The sequence below is a fragment of the Misgurnus anguillicaudatus genome, chromosome 18 (assembly GCF_027580225.2).
Source record: "Misgurnus anguillicaudatus chromosome 18, ASM2758022v2, whole genome shotgun sequence".
Classification (NCBI taxonomy): domain Eukaryota; kingdom Metazoa; phylum Chordata; class Actinopteri; order Cypriniformes; family Cobitidae; genus Misgurnus; species Misgurnus anguillicaudatus.
This window is the reverse complement of record NC_073354.2, coordinates 27,545,626-27,562,080: the sequence shown is the minus strand read 5'-3', so window position 1 is coordinate 27,562,080 and position 16,455 is coordinate 27,545,626. Positions and strand designations below refer to the sequence as shown.

The following is a 16,455-nucleotide window of genomic DNA, read 5'->3' as shown; positions in this document are numbered from 1 at the left end:
ACCAGACTGTCCCGCTGACATGCTGTGCAGATGGTTACACGATTGAGTGGTCTGGGATTTCTGCTGGTGATGTAGTGATACATTCAGGTTGAGCAGACACAAAGATGTTGCTTTATTTGTGTGATGTTAGTTCCAATTTGAGTACATTTGGTTCCAAGAGTTCACACTGAAACTCTAGGATTCAAAATCCAGCTTGTATTTCAAGTAAAGTTTAAAACTACAGTCTGTATCTTTAAGCTGTATATAACTGCAGGTTACTTATGTACAGGCGGTTTGGGCACCCCTGACAATTTCCATGATTTTCATTTGGATCAGCAATTTCAGTTTGATCTGTCAAATAACTGAAGGACACAGTTATATTTCAGTAGTGAAAAGAGGGTTTATGGGATTAACAGAAAATGTGCAAATGTGCAACCTCATTTCACTACTAAAATATTACTGTCTTTTAGTTATGTATGGATCAAAATGAAATTGCTCATTCAAACACCCAAATATTTATAAATGACAATTAAAAAAGGTGTCAAACTGACATTTTATATGTGAAACCATACTTAACAGCCCAACTTATTACTAGCTTATTACTATGGATATGATGATACTAATACTACTACTACTAGTTACTACTATGTGCTCAATAGCCTCTTTCACACAGTAATTCTGGTAAATTACCAGTAAATTACCAGTAAAGACTGTATGTGTGAAAGGGACTAAGACTGATGTACCAAAAAAGTTATGGATTGCAGCTTTATGAAAATAGAAAAGATTGTAATGCAATAAATTAATCATCAGTCATTAATCACCTGTTTTAGGTGTTAAATGTGATATTATATGATAATCTGCGTTTCCTCATTGTGCGAATAACAAATTAAAAAATAATTTCACTTGTGGAATCCTATTTTACTGTATGTGTTATTTATTCATTTGCTTTTGCAATTAGGACCTGGCTGCATCACTTTACAACATAAAATCTTAAGCACAAATTGTGGGTCTAAAGAAATCTTTACATGCCAACTAAAGAACATGCCAGAATTACAAACTTTTGATTATAGCAGGAGGACAGTCCAAGTTCAGACAGTCAATGGTGAGCATTAAATCTCTCTTTCTCTACATTCAGTATTTAGTTTGTTATTCTGTTTATATTATAAATAAATGACTTAATATCGTTCTAAACCTAAATATTTGCAAATTTCAGAGTATGACTGTATAAATGACATGCTTGGAGTTGGAAATATAGGTGACAATGTTACGGGCCAGTGTGAAAAAGGCCTGGAAGGCTACATAACTTATGAATGTAAACAGATAAATGTCGCAAAAATATGGGCAGAATTACAGAGAGATTGTGTTCTTCAAGCATTCAAAGACCTTGAAAGGAGATATGATGTAATCTATTAATCATATTGCTTCACAAATGGAAAAATGTCTATTATAAATATTTCTAGTATTTACTTGTCTTCTTATTTTGTAATGTAGGTTTTGTTTGTGGATGAGATGCCAGTGTTTATGACAGATCTCCGTAACACTGTAGTGCAAAATAATACTGTGATAACACAATCTGCTGACACTGTCAAAGCCATTGTTGACATACTTAACACAATTGCTAGTATCTCACAAACTATTACCATCAGTCAACCTGTGATGGAGGTATGTGTATGTAGTTTTTATGTAAATGTACCATGGATTATATATTTCTTTTATGCAAATTTATGTCTGTTGTCCTCTTTACCCATCATGAAAGGAAAGCTACGGTAGCCGTCAAAATACAAACGGCATCGTCTGAGACCACATAGAAACAGGCTCTGTAGAGTTGTGTGTCTGTTTAGGGCTACTGTAGAAAAATGGCAATCCATAATCGTGACTTCCATGTAGGGGGACCCATGGTGGATGTACATAAAAACGTCTCATTTTGTGCAAATTAATCATAACGTTTCATTATGTAAGGTTTTTATACAACGTATATAAACGTAGTTATGTATGTTATATTGCATTTCTATCAATAGATCCTCCTAAAATGTACCCATTGCACCTTTAAATGCATATTAGCGTTTGATTTGAAGCGTCTGGTTGAAGCTTGCATGCTCTCACTGGCTATAAAATTATTTGCCACAAGCCTTGAATTGGGCCATGGTCCACCAATTGCTGTTGGTGCAAATTAGGCCCAAAATCTAGTCTCCTAATACTGTAATGGAAGTTAGTTGACATGTCGATGAAACATTCTTTATAGTCAACAGAATGTCACAGGGAACCATCAAATAATGTGATACCAGGAAAGATATTAAAATCTGATAGTTTCTATTAAATTGTGGCTAATTCAAATGATTGTGTTTTAATTGGACAGCCACATTTTTATTGCACTTTTAGATATTGCACACATTGGCATGTTTGTTTATTTGTTTTGTTCATTGTACTAATCATAGTTTTTATTTAATTTCCAGGATTTTCTTAAAACAGTGGACATCATTTTATCAGATGAATCTAAAAACACATGGACAGAATTGAACAGTGACAACAAAACAGAAAACAAAAGCACTGATCTTCTTCAAGCTATTGAGACTATGAGTGATCGTCTCTCTAATGATGATTATATGATTAAGGAAACCTCCATTCAGTTACATAGAAAAACAATTACAAACTCATTTACTAAAACATTTTCACTGCCAAACTCAACTACTCAGATTGTGATACCAAGTGTTCTTGAACCGACCCTCATAACCATTATAATCTTCACAAACCTTGACAATGCTTTACCAACTCGAAATACTTCTAATAATGACAGCAAGACATCAGAAAACATCATCAATGGAGACGTGGTTGTTGTTAGAGTAAATGAAACAATTAACAACATTTCATTTACTTTCGATACTACAGATCCATCATTGACAAATCCTCAGTGTGTCTTTTGGAACTTTTCTCTGGATCGATGGGATTCCACTGGATGTAAAGTCAAGCGCTTTGAGAATAAAACAGTTACATGTGAATGCAACCACACAACGTCTTTTTCAATCCTGATGTCACCGTTTGCAGTTGATAACCCAGCCTTAGCCTATATAACATACATTGGTGTAGCTATTTCATTAGCCAGCTTACTTCTGTGCCTCTTCATTGAGGCGATCGTATGGAAGTCAGCAACAAGAAATGACACGTCGTACATGCGTCACGTCTCAATAGTCAACATCGCTGTGTCACTGCTGATCGCAGACACCTGTTTTATCATCGGAGCTGCAATTGCAGACCAAGAGCAGCCGATCTCAGTGGGTCGCTGCAGTCCAGTAGTTTTCTTCATGCACTTTTTTTACCTGGCTGTTTTCTTCTGGATGTTCATTTCAGCACTTTTGCTTCTTTCCCGCACCATCACGGTCTTTTCTCAAATGTCAAAGACTAATATGATGGTCATTGCCTTCACTTTTGGTTATTGTGCACCTTTGCTCATAGCGGCTATTACTGTCGCATCCACAGCTGGACCTCAACACTATATCACAAAAGAAAATGCATGTTGGCTGAACTGGTATGAATCTAAGGCCCTGCTGGCATTTGTGATTCCAGCTTTGACTATTGTTGGCTTTAACCTCCTGGTTTTGATTGTGGTTGTGATGCGGATGAGAAGGATTGGTGCACATGAGAAACACACTCTTGTGGTCATTGTACAATGTGTGGCCATTCTGACTCCTATCTTTGGTCTAACATGGGGATTAGGGATTGGAACCATGGTGTCACGTGGCTTGATCATTCATATGATGTTTGCAATCCTCAATTCACTGCAGGTACCATTTTATTTTTGATATATTTATTTACAATTGATACTGTCTGTTTTGTTTGTATTTGTTCCAACAGCACTTTATATATTTATTACATGGCTCTTTGCAATACTTAATTCTGATATTCATCCTTTATGCATGGTTCGATAATTGTCATTAACCACAGCATATCCAAAATACAATGATACTGGGCCAGGTTTCCCAAAAGCATAGTAAGGCTAAGTAGATCGTAAAAACGATCGTACGAATTATCTTAGAATTACGGGCCGTTTCCCAAAAGCTTCGTAGCTTAAGTAGCACTTGAAAATCATCGTAGATCTATGAGTGCTCTGGAGTAATCGTTAATTCATAAGTGCATCGTAAGACAACAGAGTTACAAGGTCACCTGCAGGACAACCAGCAAATTGCATTCCTGCAATAACGACAATGTAGTGTTTTAAATGTATATTTATTTATTGGGGTTCTTCTTTGTTTATTTGTTTAAATTACTTTAATATAATATATTTAAAATTAAAATGTGAAATAAAATTTAAATGACTTAACATAAATTAATAAAGAAAGAAAATGTATTGGTACAATTTTTGGTAAAAGTTGGTACTAGCAAATTAAAAAATGGTTCCTACCAATTGCTGCTATAATTCATCTAGGCTAAAGTAAAAAAAATGTTTTGAAGGGTATGGCATCTGATTAAAGAAACCAAACAAATATTTACGGTACAATGCATTAATCCATAATGGGGCGGTTTCCCGGACAGGGATTAGACTAGTCCTAGACTAAAACATTTTTAAGAGCTGTCCAAACTGACAACAACTTGCACTGACATATCTTAAAATACATCAGGGCCCTTTGTTTTGCCTCAAAATGCACACAGGTAATGTTTTCAGTAAGGCATATTTGTTAAAACGAGTTATATTTCCTAATTAAACTAAGGCCTAGTCCTGGATTAAGCTAATCCCTGTCCGGGAAACCACCCCAATAATAAATAAACATAGATAAACAACAAATAACAATATTAATCTAAACTATAATATAAAATGCAGAAGGTATTTAGCAATGGGACGAGTCCTAACTAATACGGAAAAGAATATTTCATTATGAACAATTTTAAACCATTTAAAAGGTCATTGAACAATAATAAAAAATATTCTAAAAAATATTAGTGCACATCGGCTAAAGATCATTAGCCTAAACAAGCTTCTGCTACAAATTCGAGTCATTCTATTGGTGACATTTCAACACTTGACAAACGGATAGCGACTCGTAAGTAGCACTTAAAACCCAGCTGCGAGCAATCGTTTCACGTGCATAAACAACGAATGTTCGTTAAGTAGCTCGTAGAAAGCGCTCTTAAGTGCTAAGTTTAATCGTTATCCGGAAACCCAGCCTTGGGCTGTTTATTAGATTTTTTCTTTTTTTGGGGGGGGGGGTTATCCCTGTTTTTTTTTGATACCTATACTTTCTAAAATCTAAAATTAATACTTTGTGTCTATTTAGGTATCATATGACATAGCTGTGTAATAAGCAGTAATGTTTGCTAGTCATTAAAAATAATTAAACTCACCCTGCCAGATTTTATTTGAGTACAGTACATTATTCCTTAAATAACATATTAATCAATGTATTAAAACTCATATTTAACAACTGACTTACAGCAGCTAAGTGTAATGTTTTCATCTTATGTATTTGTAACACTTCTTTCAACAGGGATTTTTTGTTTTGGTGTTTGGAACACTTTCAGACAGAAAGGTTAGAAAGGACTTTATTTTGTTGCTGTGTGTTTTGCAAAATTCTTGTGATTCTTCTACATTATATACTCAATATAACATTATAATCAAAATATTGGATTTTACTTTTTTTGCCTGATGTCACTAAATACAGTACAACATTGTATTACATTAAATACCTGTTTCATCTTCCACTTCATGTTAAATGATGTTTAAGTCTTGGTGACACATGGTTTTTCGTTGCAGGTCCAAGAGTCACTGCAAACATTGTTACAGAATCTCAGTACCAGGGTAAGTTATATTATATAAATCACACTGCATAAAGCGGACTGCATCTCTATGACCTCTTGCTCAACATTATTCCTACAGTTAATAACGTGAATCTTAATTTATGCTCTGCAGTAATGTATAGGGTTTATCTTTATCTGTACCCTAACTCTATATTACAGAGCACTAATACAGAAAGTGGAGTTTTTGTCTTATGTAAGTGTACACAATCTCTCTCTCTCTCTCTCTCTCTCTCTCTCTCCAAATATACATAAAGCTTACATTTGTATGCAAAAAATAAAAAATACTGGAGATTTAAAAACAACACAACAGTTCTTAAGTAACAGATAACTATTTCCAGATGTGAACAGTATATATGACGCAAGAAGTGTCTCATCATCTTCATCTTCTGACAGCTCCACTGCATCAAACACTGATTGATTCTGCTGTGAGAGAACATTTTTATGTTCTGAGATAAATACATGAAGTAGTTTTTAGTTTTATTATATAATGCACTTTAAATCATGTTATTAACAGTATGTCTATGAGCAGATAAATCTAGGGGACAATATGGGCTAGTTGTCACAGTCTTTACTGGTTCACTAAGTTAAGCTTAAAGGAACAGTATGTAGGAAATGTATATCAATTAATCATAAAATGGCACTGATATGTCACTAGACATTAAGAAATCATTTTCCTTCCAAATACTTATAACACTGACAACAGTGGTCTGGCCAGGATATTGTCATTTAAAAAGTGGAGTTGCAGCCCTCAACTGATGTTTATGTTGTCATTTTGTTTATTGTCCACCAGTTGTGTGATTGCAGTACCAGTTTTGGCCATAAGTTTTGTGATTGCAATACCAGTTTTGGCCACAATCCTACATACTGTTTCTTTAAGTTCTAAGTCGGTTAAAGGAATAGTCTACCCTTTTGCCATATTAAACTATGTTATGACCTCAACCTAGACGAATTAATACATACCTATCTATTTTTAATGCGTGCACTGTACAGCGCTTTGTGAATGTGTTAGCATTTAGCCTAGCCCCATTCATTCCTATGGTACCAAAAAAAAGTTTTATTTTGTGGCACCATACTTACTGGTATAACTCCTCATGTAACAGTCTTAAAATAGGGAAAACACGGAAGTGTTTGGTGGCTTCCCTGTTTGGTACCATAGGAATGAATGGGTATAAGCTAAATGCTAACACATTGACGATGCGCTGTACAGTGCACGCATTGAAAAAAAATAGATATGTATTAATTTGTCTAAGTTGAGGTAATAACATAGTTTAATATGGCAAAAGAGTAGACTATTCCTTTAAGCTTAAGTTCTACACATAACTTAAAGTCTTTGCTACACAAGAAAGTGCCACTAGTGCACTTTTATGAACAGAACAGAAAAGAGCTTTTGGAATAGATGTTGGAGGGCAGTTCTGACCTAATGGTTAGAGAGTCAAGCTTGTAACCCGACGGCCTCAGGTTTGAGTCTCACAGCTGGCAGGTTGTGACTGAGGTACCCAATGATAGCTGCACACTGCTCCGGGTGTATGTGTGTTCATGACTTGCAGTGCTTGAGTTCACTACTTAAATGCAGAGGTCACATTTCGAATATGAGCTAAACACGTCAAGTTTACTTTCACTTTGATACCAACAAACAAAATGCATTTATGTAACTGACCTTTCAACTCTCAAATCATTACTGAACCTTGTGATAACCTTGTTAACTTAATCTCCAATTCTAAATCAAATGTTGTGTATTTTCTTAAAATGTATTTATTTTTACAAAATGTATTGACAGTGCTAATTTTTTTAGGCTAGACTGAATCTTTTCAGTTGTATAAATTCATCCTGTATTCTTTTTTTTGTTTTTTTTTTTTTTGCTTGGATTGAAATCAACAAAAATGTATCGCTTCACCAATAATGGTGCATATCCATTTGGAATGGTGAAGATGTGTGTGTTGAGTGAATTCAGTTCCTCTCGTCAACGCTGCTGCATGACCTAAGCTCGGAGCTCCATGGAGTTTATAGTCTAAATCCTTTTTTACTACTATCTTGTTCCTACTGATATAATATACCTAATTAGTTTATCTCTAGAATACCTTCTTGATATTATTGAATAGAACTACTAAGTGAAAGGACTCATTACCAGTAAACACCCAGTGTTAGCATATAGCCTGCATGTATACATATAGCTGGGTGACTGTCAGGCAGCATCATATCCGACACCCACAGCTGCTCCTGTGTTTCTATCTAACAGATTCTCCCCCCTCAGCAGCATTCCAGCTGAAACGTCTGTTAAAAGTGCCCTGGTTATTAGTGATTCTATTCTCAGGAGCGTGAAAGTAGAGGCACCAGCCACCATAGTCGAATGTATACCGGAAGCCAGAGCGTCTGACATTAGATCCACTCACACGCCGCCCAGCGCAGCCTCGCCTCGGCAAGCCCATCAGAAATCGACTGCTGGCTCTGATATCTCTGTGGCGTTTAAACATGTGATGAGTTAATTAATTTTAATTTCTTATACTTAATAATAAAAGGGTTATGTTTTAAATCATAGGATTGCACTTAATTGATATCGCTGCTGAATGATATCTCATATCTTTCACATTTGTTATAACCGGACTGCGTCCTGCCTGCGAATTTGAACTTCAGAGTTGAAGGAGCGGGTGGAGAAATAGTCACAATATCATAACAATTTTAAATAAAACTTCTAAATATACCCGGCAAATATATCGGCAAAGACGCAAATACTCAACGTTTTTGTAATGATATTTTTGTAAAGATATATTTAAAGGTGTGTTATGTTATGTGTCCGAAGTAAAGTGGAGCTACTTTAGTTAAGCCTGGATATAGGGGTTGGTTGGACCAGAGGGAATACATGGCGAGACTGTCTCCTCTTGAACGGGCTGAAGTTCTCCTTAATGGCCCTGCAGATGTTCTGACTGACTTTGGAGTGCTTTTTGGACTGTTTTATGCCCTCTATTTAGAGAAGACTTAATTCTGTATGTTCAGTCTGTATGATAAGTGAATATAAAGCTTTTGTTTTTATGTGACTGAAGTTAATTATTTTGTTAACAACACCAGCATAAATTAATTGATAAATAATTTAAAAATGTTATTAAAAAATCCCAAATAATAAATATTAATTAAACTAACACATAAAACATTGAGTAAAAACTTACATTTTAATTGACAGGGTCTTTGTTGTAAGTTTTTAAAGATTCAACTGATTAAAACATTTTAGTTGAATGAACTATAAAGCTAGTGGAGCAAACTTTAGTTTGGGCCAACTAAAAAACAACAATCCAGGTAATACTTTGGAGACAGAAATTGAGTGAACGTAAAATTTCTGTGGAACTAGTTACTAAAAAAAATTTATTGAGCCAACAATTTATTTTTTACAGTGTAGACACCAAAAACCAAAGTGGATAAGATGATAATTAATAAATTTTCAGGTCTAATATGAACATAATTGTTGTTTAGTCACATGTGCGTTTTTAACTCTCCAGCTTTTGTTATATTCTGTAGCTCTGCTCCACTCGTATTCTTCCCCACAGGGACTGTTTGTTTACAAGGTCATGTGTGTGCTTGGTGATGTCAAAGTAACACGAGAGCGACTTCTTCATATGACTGCTCGAATCGCTCTCGCTGTACTTTAATTTAATTTGTTTGTCGGTTGTTATAGTGCCACATGAACTTGAATACACCAGTGTGCTTTCCAATCACTTTTGCACCGTGGTAATTTAATTTCATATGATGATCGATTACGCAGTGCCGCATAAAGTCAAACAGATCAAATACTGTATATATAGCCAACTGTATATGAAGTTCAACCCGCCAAACTAGCAAGAGGAGCATTGTTAGTGATTCAAATGTTAATTTATGAATGAAAGTATGAAAGGTGTGTCACAAACCCAAATCCTCACTCTTTTAACCTTGTAATGCCTTCCGTGGGTACACGGAAATTCTTGACCTTTTCTAATGGGTATACGGCGTATATCACGTTAGACTACACCACTGAAAAAACAAACAAAACATGGTTACAAGAGTTAAACCATACTTACTGTAATATTTTTCATTTCACTGAGCGCATCCTTTTCGCGTTGGTCTTTCTCGTTATCTGCAACGCATGACGCCTATTTCGCATATTCACTATTATAGCATCTATTTCAACTGCAGTAAACGCAGCGCGTCATATTCAGCACCAAGATAACTGACATATTTATATTGACAAATTAAATGCACCATTCCTTACAAAGTTTAGGTCTAGTTAACCACACTATACCAATAGGATGTAAAAGAAAATTAAAACAACGTTCATATTACTGAACAAATCAAACGAATGCAGACACAAGGTCCCCTACTGGGTGGGCCCCTGGGCTCAAGCCCAATGGTAAGTTCAGCCATGCTTGTATTGGAAGGCCAGGAATCAAACCTGACAGGTTTATTTTACGAAACGCTGTTTCTACTTTAGTATTATGGGTGGATCATTTGACAAGGAAACAAAAAAGTCCACAGAAGACATATGATGTCACTTCAGGTAAGAGTGCTCAACATTTTTTAAGTATAATAATAAATGTTCTTTTGTGATGGTAATTATAAGTCACTATTTTATCATAATTTCTGTGGATATGTGGCAAAGTTGTATCAGTTATGTAAGCACAAGATGTTTATTATTTTTCTTAGATAGTTACTTTACCCAAGTATTTTTTTACCGTAGTAAATTACAGTATAACAACTATTTAGCATAACAGTTTATTAAGATATTACAGGGAACATGGCACATACTGTAATGTATGTAGTGTTTTGGTAATCATAATGATAAAATCTTGACATGTTTAATGGAATAAAATAATATAATACATTAAAAAATAATAAAGTCTCATGCTAACTTGTGCACTAAAATTGTCAGTGTTTACTAAGGTTAGTACTAGAATCTTGAATGAACCTGATTGTGTTTGTCCTGATGTTACTGTACATTTTTACAGGTGTAAAAGTAACATTTGAAGAAACATTAATGCTATTTTGTCCTAAATACTTCAGGGATTAAAATGAACCTTCAAGGTATGATAAATGACATTTACTTTAAGGTGGGTAGAAGGCCCCCTAATGGCCTTCATAGGGCAGAAATCTTGTAGCATTAGAAAAACCTTTAAACATTCTTGTTAGCTTTAACCCTACCCAACACTTCAGATTCAATCTGAAGTGAAGCCAAACAACTTGTTTAGCTGGTTTAGGTATTTTTGGTCGAGGTGGAACTGTAACATCCCTTCCACCATGGCATTTAGTTTGAATACAGACATCTGGTTTCATTGTGGGGTAAATATACAAAACTTCAGGCATAACATGAGCTCTGTTCTTAATAGTAAGAAAAAGTCATATTTTATGGATGACATTTTGTTGAAAAAAACGAAAATCTACTTTCTTTGGATTTTTCTCAAGCACTGTTTATATCCCTTGCACTTTGAAATTCATCTGTTAACAAATTATTGTTAAATTTTGGAGTTTTGGCCCTGTAATGAAACATGCACTGTTAAAGTTTCAGGCACAGTGAATCTATGCAAATTTGCATTTATAATCACCATTGTGGCTGTTCAAGCTAAAGTAACTGTAGTCTTAACAAAAAAATCTGATCTGGTTATACAAGTAAAAGTTAAATATATTGATATGGCTGGATTAAGAACCTCTGCTTATTAAATGATGAGAAATATTTTTAGATACAGGACAAACATGGAAGTACCTCATAGGATTGACTGTGGCTATTCTGCTTATGCATGTTTGTGTGGTAAAAACATTTGATTTCCAAAAAACATGCATCGATTCACAGGTAAAACATTTATAAGCAAGCCTTTAAAATTAAAATGAAATTTCTTTAATCTAAGATTACCCATTTACCCTTTATTAACGACTAAATGGTATTGAAATGGGGAAAGCGGCGCACAAACGAATGCTTTTTGGTTTTGGCCATTCAAAACATATTCAAGTAGATTCATTATTTTGTAAAAAAAAACTCTTTATTTAGTATCTTACTGAAAACCCTTAAAAAAAACTTTTTTTTAAGAATTAGCAGAAAATAGTTTTCTAACAGTAAGAGAAAACGACCAAAACGCTTAGGTTACTCACGTAACCCCGGTTCCCTGAAATAACGGGAACGAAGCATTGCGTCAGTTAGCTGACGCTATGGGGGAAACTCCTGTTTACTCCGTGACTGAAGCCTATTGGTTAACGTCTGTACAAAGTACAGACCAATGACGTTTGAACCCGCGCGCGGGAAGTACACGTCCTTATATAAGCGCGGTTCAAGCGTCAGGAGCTCATTATTATTCGACTGAAGCGCGCAGCCGAATAAACTCGCTGCGTAGACGTTTGTAGCACGGCAAGTGACGCAATGCTTCGTTCCCGTTATTTCAGGGAACCGGGGTTACGTGAGTAACCTAAGCGTTCCCTTTCAATACGGTTCACTTCGCATTGCGTCAGTTAGCTGACGCTATGGGGGAACGTAATCCCATCACGCCGTGCATACACAACGTACAGAAGTGCCTTACCGGAGAGACACTGCGTGTGGCCCTATACCCGGCATATTCACAGCTTTAAGCAATGTGTAAGCACCATATAAAATGTTGACGCGCACACGGTGGGGTTTTAAACGCACCGGGGGCACATAACATAGCACAAGACGGCGAGATACCGAGCGCGCCGCGGGTGTGCGAGATAAGTAAATTCAGAGTCACGTTGGTGAGCTCGCTGAGCGCACCGTGGTGTACACATAAAACGCATGAGCGTGCATGATTGACCAGAGAGAACCTGCGCTCGTAGGGCAGGGACGTCTAAGCTGTACAATCTGACAACGTAGACGGCGAAGACCAGCCGGCCGTGTAGCAGATATTAAATAGATACCCCTGTAGACCAAGTCCATGAAAAAGCCAAACTCTCACAGAGTGGGCTCTATATAGGACATAGCTCATAAAGGGGCGTGAGCCAGTGCGATGGTTTCAACGATCCATCTAAATAACCACTGTAAGCAACAGACATACATAGTGAGTGATCTGCGAAGCTCACGAACGGCCGATCTGACTATAATATGCGGCAGAACGGTTCGTAGCGTGGGATTATACAGATACCACAATAGTGTGAACCCAGGTGCGCCCTCGAGCGCATCGGGATGCATATAGGTAGTATTATAGTGCACAGATCGGTGAGCTGTCCAAGCGCGCCGTAAATGTGTATTGACTATAAATTGCACGGGCACAGGTGAACACTTGAATACATCGTGAATGCATATAGATGAATCAGAGTGTTATAATGCACAGGCCGGCAAGATTCTCAAGCGCGCCGTCATGTGTTCTGATAATAAGTTGTGCGCACACGGGTGAACCCTTTTGTGCACCGTGAATGCGTATAGATAAATCAATGCACAGAACGCGCCGTGAATGTGTACAGATATGATTGATGAAAGTACGGTGGGCACTCAACGCACCGTGAACGTACACAGATGAACAACAATGTATGTATGTGTCACAGCCGTGTATACAGATGAGCTTTTCCGAGCGCATCTTTAGTGTATACCGAGATGTTATAGCGTGCATATGTGAGCTTCTCTAAGCGCACGGTGGACGCATATAATTAAAACCCATATCGTGCATACAGGTGAGCTTACGCGGCGCCCCTTTATTGGAACAAACCTCACTAGTGCGCGAAGCAGGGATGTCGAAGCTGTAAACTGACAATGTGGACGGCGGGGACCAGCCGGCCGTGTCACAAATGTCAAATGAGAAACTTCTAAGACCATGCCTGAGGATCTAATCCATACATGGAGTAGACTTCATTGTCACGGGAGGTGATAACGTCAACGATCCATAAATAACCTGTATTGACAGGTGCGCTAGTGAGTGATCTGTGACGCCGATGAACAGCTGATCGTCTGATGTACGTCAGACGTATCTGTCATACAGGACCTTGGACAGTTCCAGAGCGCTGCGCCTCGGGCACCGTCCGCATCTGAGAAATGACAGACTTATGAATAAAGTGGATGGTCGGTCATAAAAGCGTGGTTCGCTGTTATCACCGCCACATATATATATACGCAGGGGGAGAAAGCCGCCGTGCACGAGCCTCTGTAGTGAGGAGAAAGCTGTTCCACCTACAATTCGCGGGGGGAAGACTCTCGCTGTCACTAGACAGAATAGATCAGACTTTGCATAAGGACGCCTCGCGAAAGGGGTCCTAGCAGCTCGTGTCAACGTGTTATAAGGCACGTAATGTAGGTCGTGTCCCACGGATGCAATCTCTGCACGCCCATCGTAACGGGTTAATATGTCTGCATCTTGGTAGTTAAGCATGAGATGGGTATCACTCTGATTGAACATAGCTTATACAGCGATGCAATGAGTTTATAAAGGAGATGACTCGCCCGCTTGTACAGGGGGCGAGATCTCAGTCTGGTTCGGTAAATAATGAAACCACCGTAGTTTGCCCGACCGCATTATCACAATAACATGGTCGAGAGTGCTGCAGTGCTAAAATCATCCCCTTAATGGACCGTATGTACAGTACAAGGTGATTGATATGAGACAAACGGGCGTTCCACGCGCCGAAGGCTGATTGCCGTCGTAAAGCGTGTTCAACCCACAGCAGATGCTGGCGATCTCGTAATGGTAGCACTTCATGCACCTGTTTTTAACTTAAGCATGAGCTTCCCGGCCGTCAGCTCGGGGCGGGACCTTTGCTTAGTCAAACTGAAGTGGACTTATGAACAGAATGCCACGATATTCAGTTTTCTGAGGCTCGTTAGAGGGGTACGTGAGCCCGTCTTAAACGAGATGCCACGCGCCTGTCTGTGCGCGCGCTTTGAGTTTTGAAACTTATTGTGGCGGGTAGCAAGCTCACTTCAGGTTGATATTACCCTTAATATCTCCGAGTATTGGAGCAGAGCGGAGGTGTGAGCGTCTTCGGATCCGCTGATATAAATCAGCTGTATGGCCGAAAAACGTCATAAACCGCTTGGCTGTAAGCCTTTGAGTAGCCGTCCGGAGAGGGCGCGATTCAAATGCTTGGAGCCATGCAAAGGTCTGAGGCTGCGTCTCTCTAGGAAGAGAGAATGACAGCCGTAAGACCGTGCTCGTTTGCGCCGTCAGCATCGTAGCGGAGAAACTGAGGTGGGCTGCGAGCGAATTTGGCAGAAAAGTGTTAGAGACACCGTACAGCCGTGGCGTGTCAATACACAGTATATGGCCAAACCGGGTTTTTTTCGGCAAGCGTCGATAGAATTATGGACAGCGGGCCGTGTGTGCGTATTACTGATTGCTTGTCAGTAAGGCGAGAAAGTGTTTAGAGACACCGTACAACCGTGGGGTGTCAATACACAGTATAGTAAGCACGGAAATTACTCTTTTTAGAGGAATTCAATACCGTTCGCCACTATAGTGAGGTCGCATAACCAACAGTATTACACAGTATGTTTTTGGATAAACAGCACACAGAAAACATTTCAGGGCAGTCCAGCCGAGGCGCGACTTAACCCCTCTTCAGACAGTTCTATGTCGACGCAGCTATGCTGCGAAGACCAGAGCTCGGCTGTTCAGGTGCACGAGCCTCAGTAGTGACGGTGACCCGAACGTCTAACGGAGCAGAGCAGTATGTCTAGGTGGTTTAATGTCAGACTGAACCCATCGCAGAGAGGAAGTCTGCCGTGAGGCCCGCGGTTTTGCCGTTTATTAAAAAGGGCAGAAAAACCGGGTATATAAGAATGTACCAATATTCAGCGCACTGATATAGGACGGGACTGAATAAAGGGAGGTATTCGGGCCTCAGTATGTTAAACAAATTCGTTCTGCCTCTGATTCCGTCTAAACCAGAGAGAAATGACCGGGCAGACTAGTAGTGAGCTTTCCGAAGTGAGAGACTCAGGCCGGTTAAGCTCTATAATAAGTGTTTTAGCGCTCAGATAGAGGCGTGTCCGCCTTATCGAGCAGACGAATGAGATTGCGCCGCTCCAGGGGGGAGGGGCATGAAGCTCTGTATAGACGAATAGTGAGCCGGTTAGCTCTTATAATGAGTGTTCTTGATGCTCCAATAGCGGCGAATCCGCCCTATCGAGCAGACGAATGAGATCGCGCCGCTCCAGGAGGGGAGGGGCATGAAGCTCTGTAATCGTTGAACACTAGACAGCTGCATTTAGAGGCAGCGAGCCGTAAGACTGCGTGCTAACTACGCTGTTAAGAGACCTCACCACTGCGGGGAAAGGAGCGAGGGACTCCGCGAGCGTGGAGCACGAGTGGCTGTGCTATGACAGGAAACAGGGGCAGATCCGCCCGTGTTTGCTTGTCGTATGCATCTTTCTAGTTTTACGGTTCCCCCGCTTGTTCATCTTAACAAGAGAGGAACGGCAGAGGGGAGCAGCAACACAGACAGAACAGCCATGCGTCATATAAACGGTATCACCCGATGCACTCGGGGGATTCATATGTGTCAGAGATCTCGCCACTGAATGTGAGAGGAGCGAAGGGACTCTGTAAGCATGAACGGTTGCGATGTGACAGAACACAGGGGGGGTTAGTCCGTGTGTGCAGGTCTATGCATCCATCTAGTCTCATGGCTCGCCGTGTGTTCATCCCGGGGAGAGAGGAACAGCAGGGGGAGCACGAAACATGGATAAGACAACCGAAGCATATAAGCGCGGTCCCGGCGTGGGAGGTGCCAGACCGGTGACGC

General features: G+C 39.1%; 1 protein-coding gene across 1 annotated transcript; it reads left to right on the top strand.

Annotated features, from left to right (window-relative positions):
* Window positions 1–875: 875 nt before the first annotated feature.
* LOC129430024 (adhesion G-protein coupled receptor F1-like) lies at window positions 876–8,032 on the top strand. Its single transcript, XM_073855396.1, has 6 exons — window positions 876–1,081; window positions 1,193–1,380; window positions 1,471–1,641; window positions 2,433–3,758; window positions 5,723–5,767; window positions 8,003–8,032. Exons 1-6 carry the CDS (start codon window positions 1,021–1,023, stop codon window positions 8,030–8,032), a joined length of 1,821 nt encoding a protein of 606 aa, XP_073711497.1. The 5' UTR covers window positions 876–1,020.
* The last annotated feature ends 8,423 nt before the right edge of the window (window positions 8,033–16,455 follow it).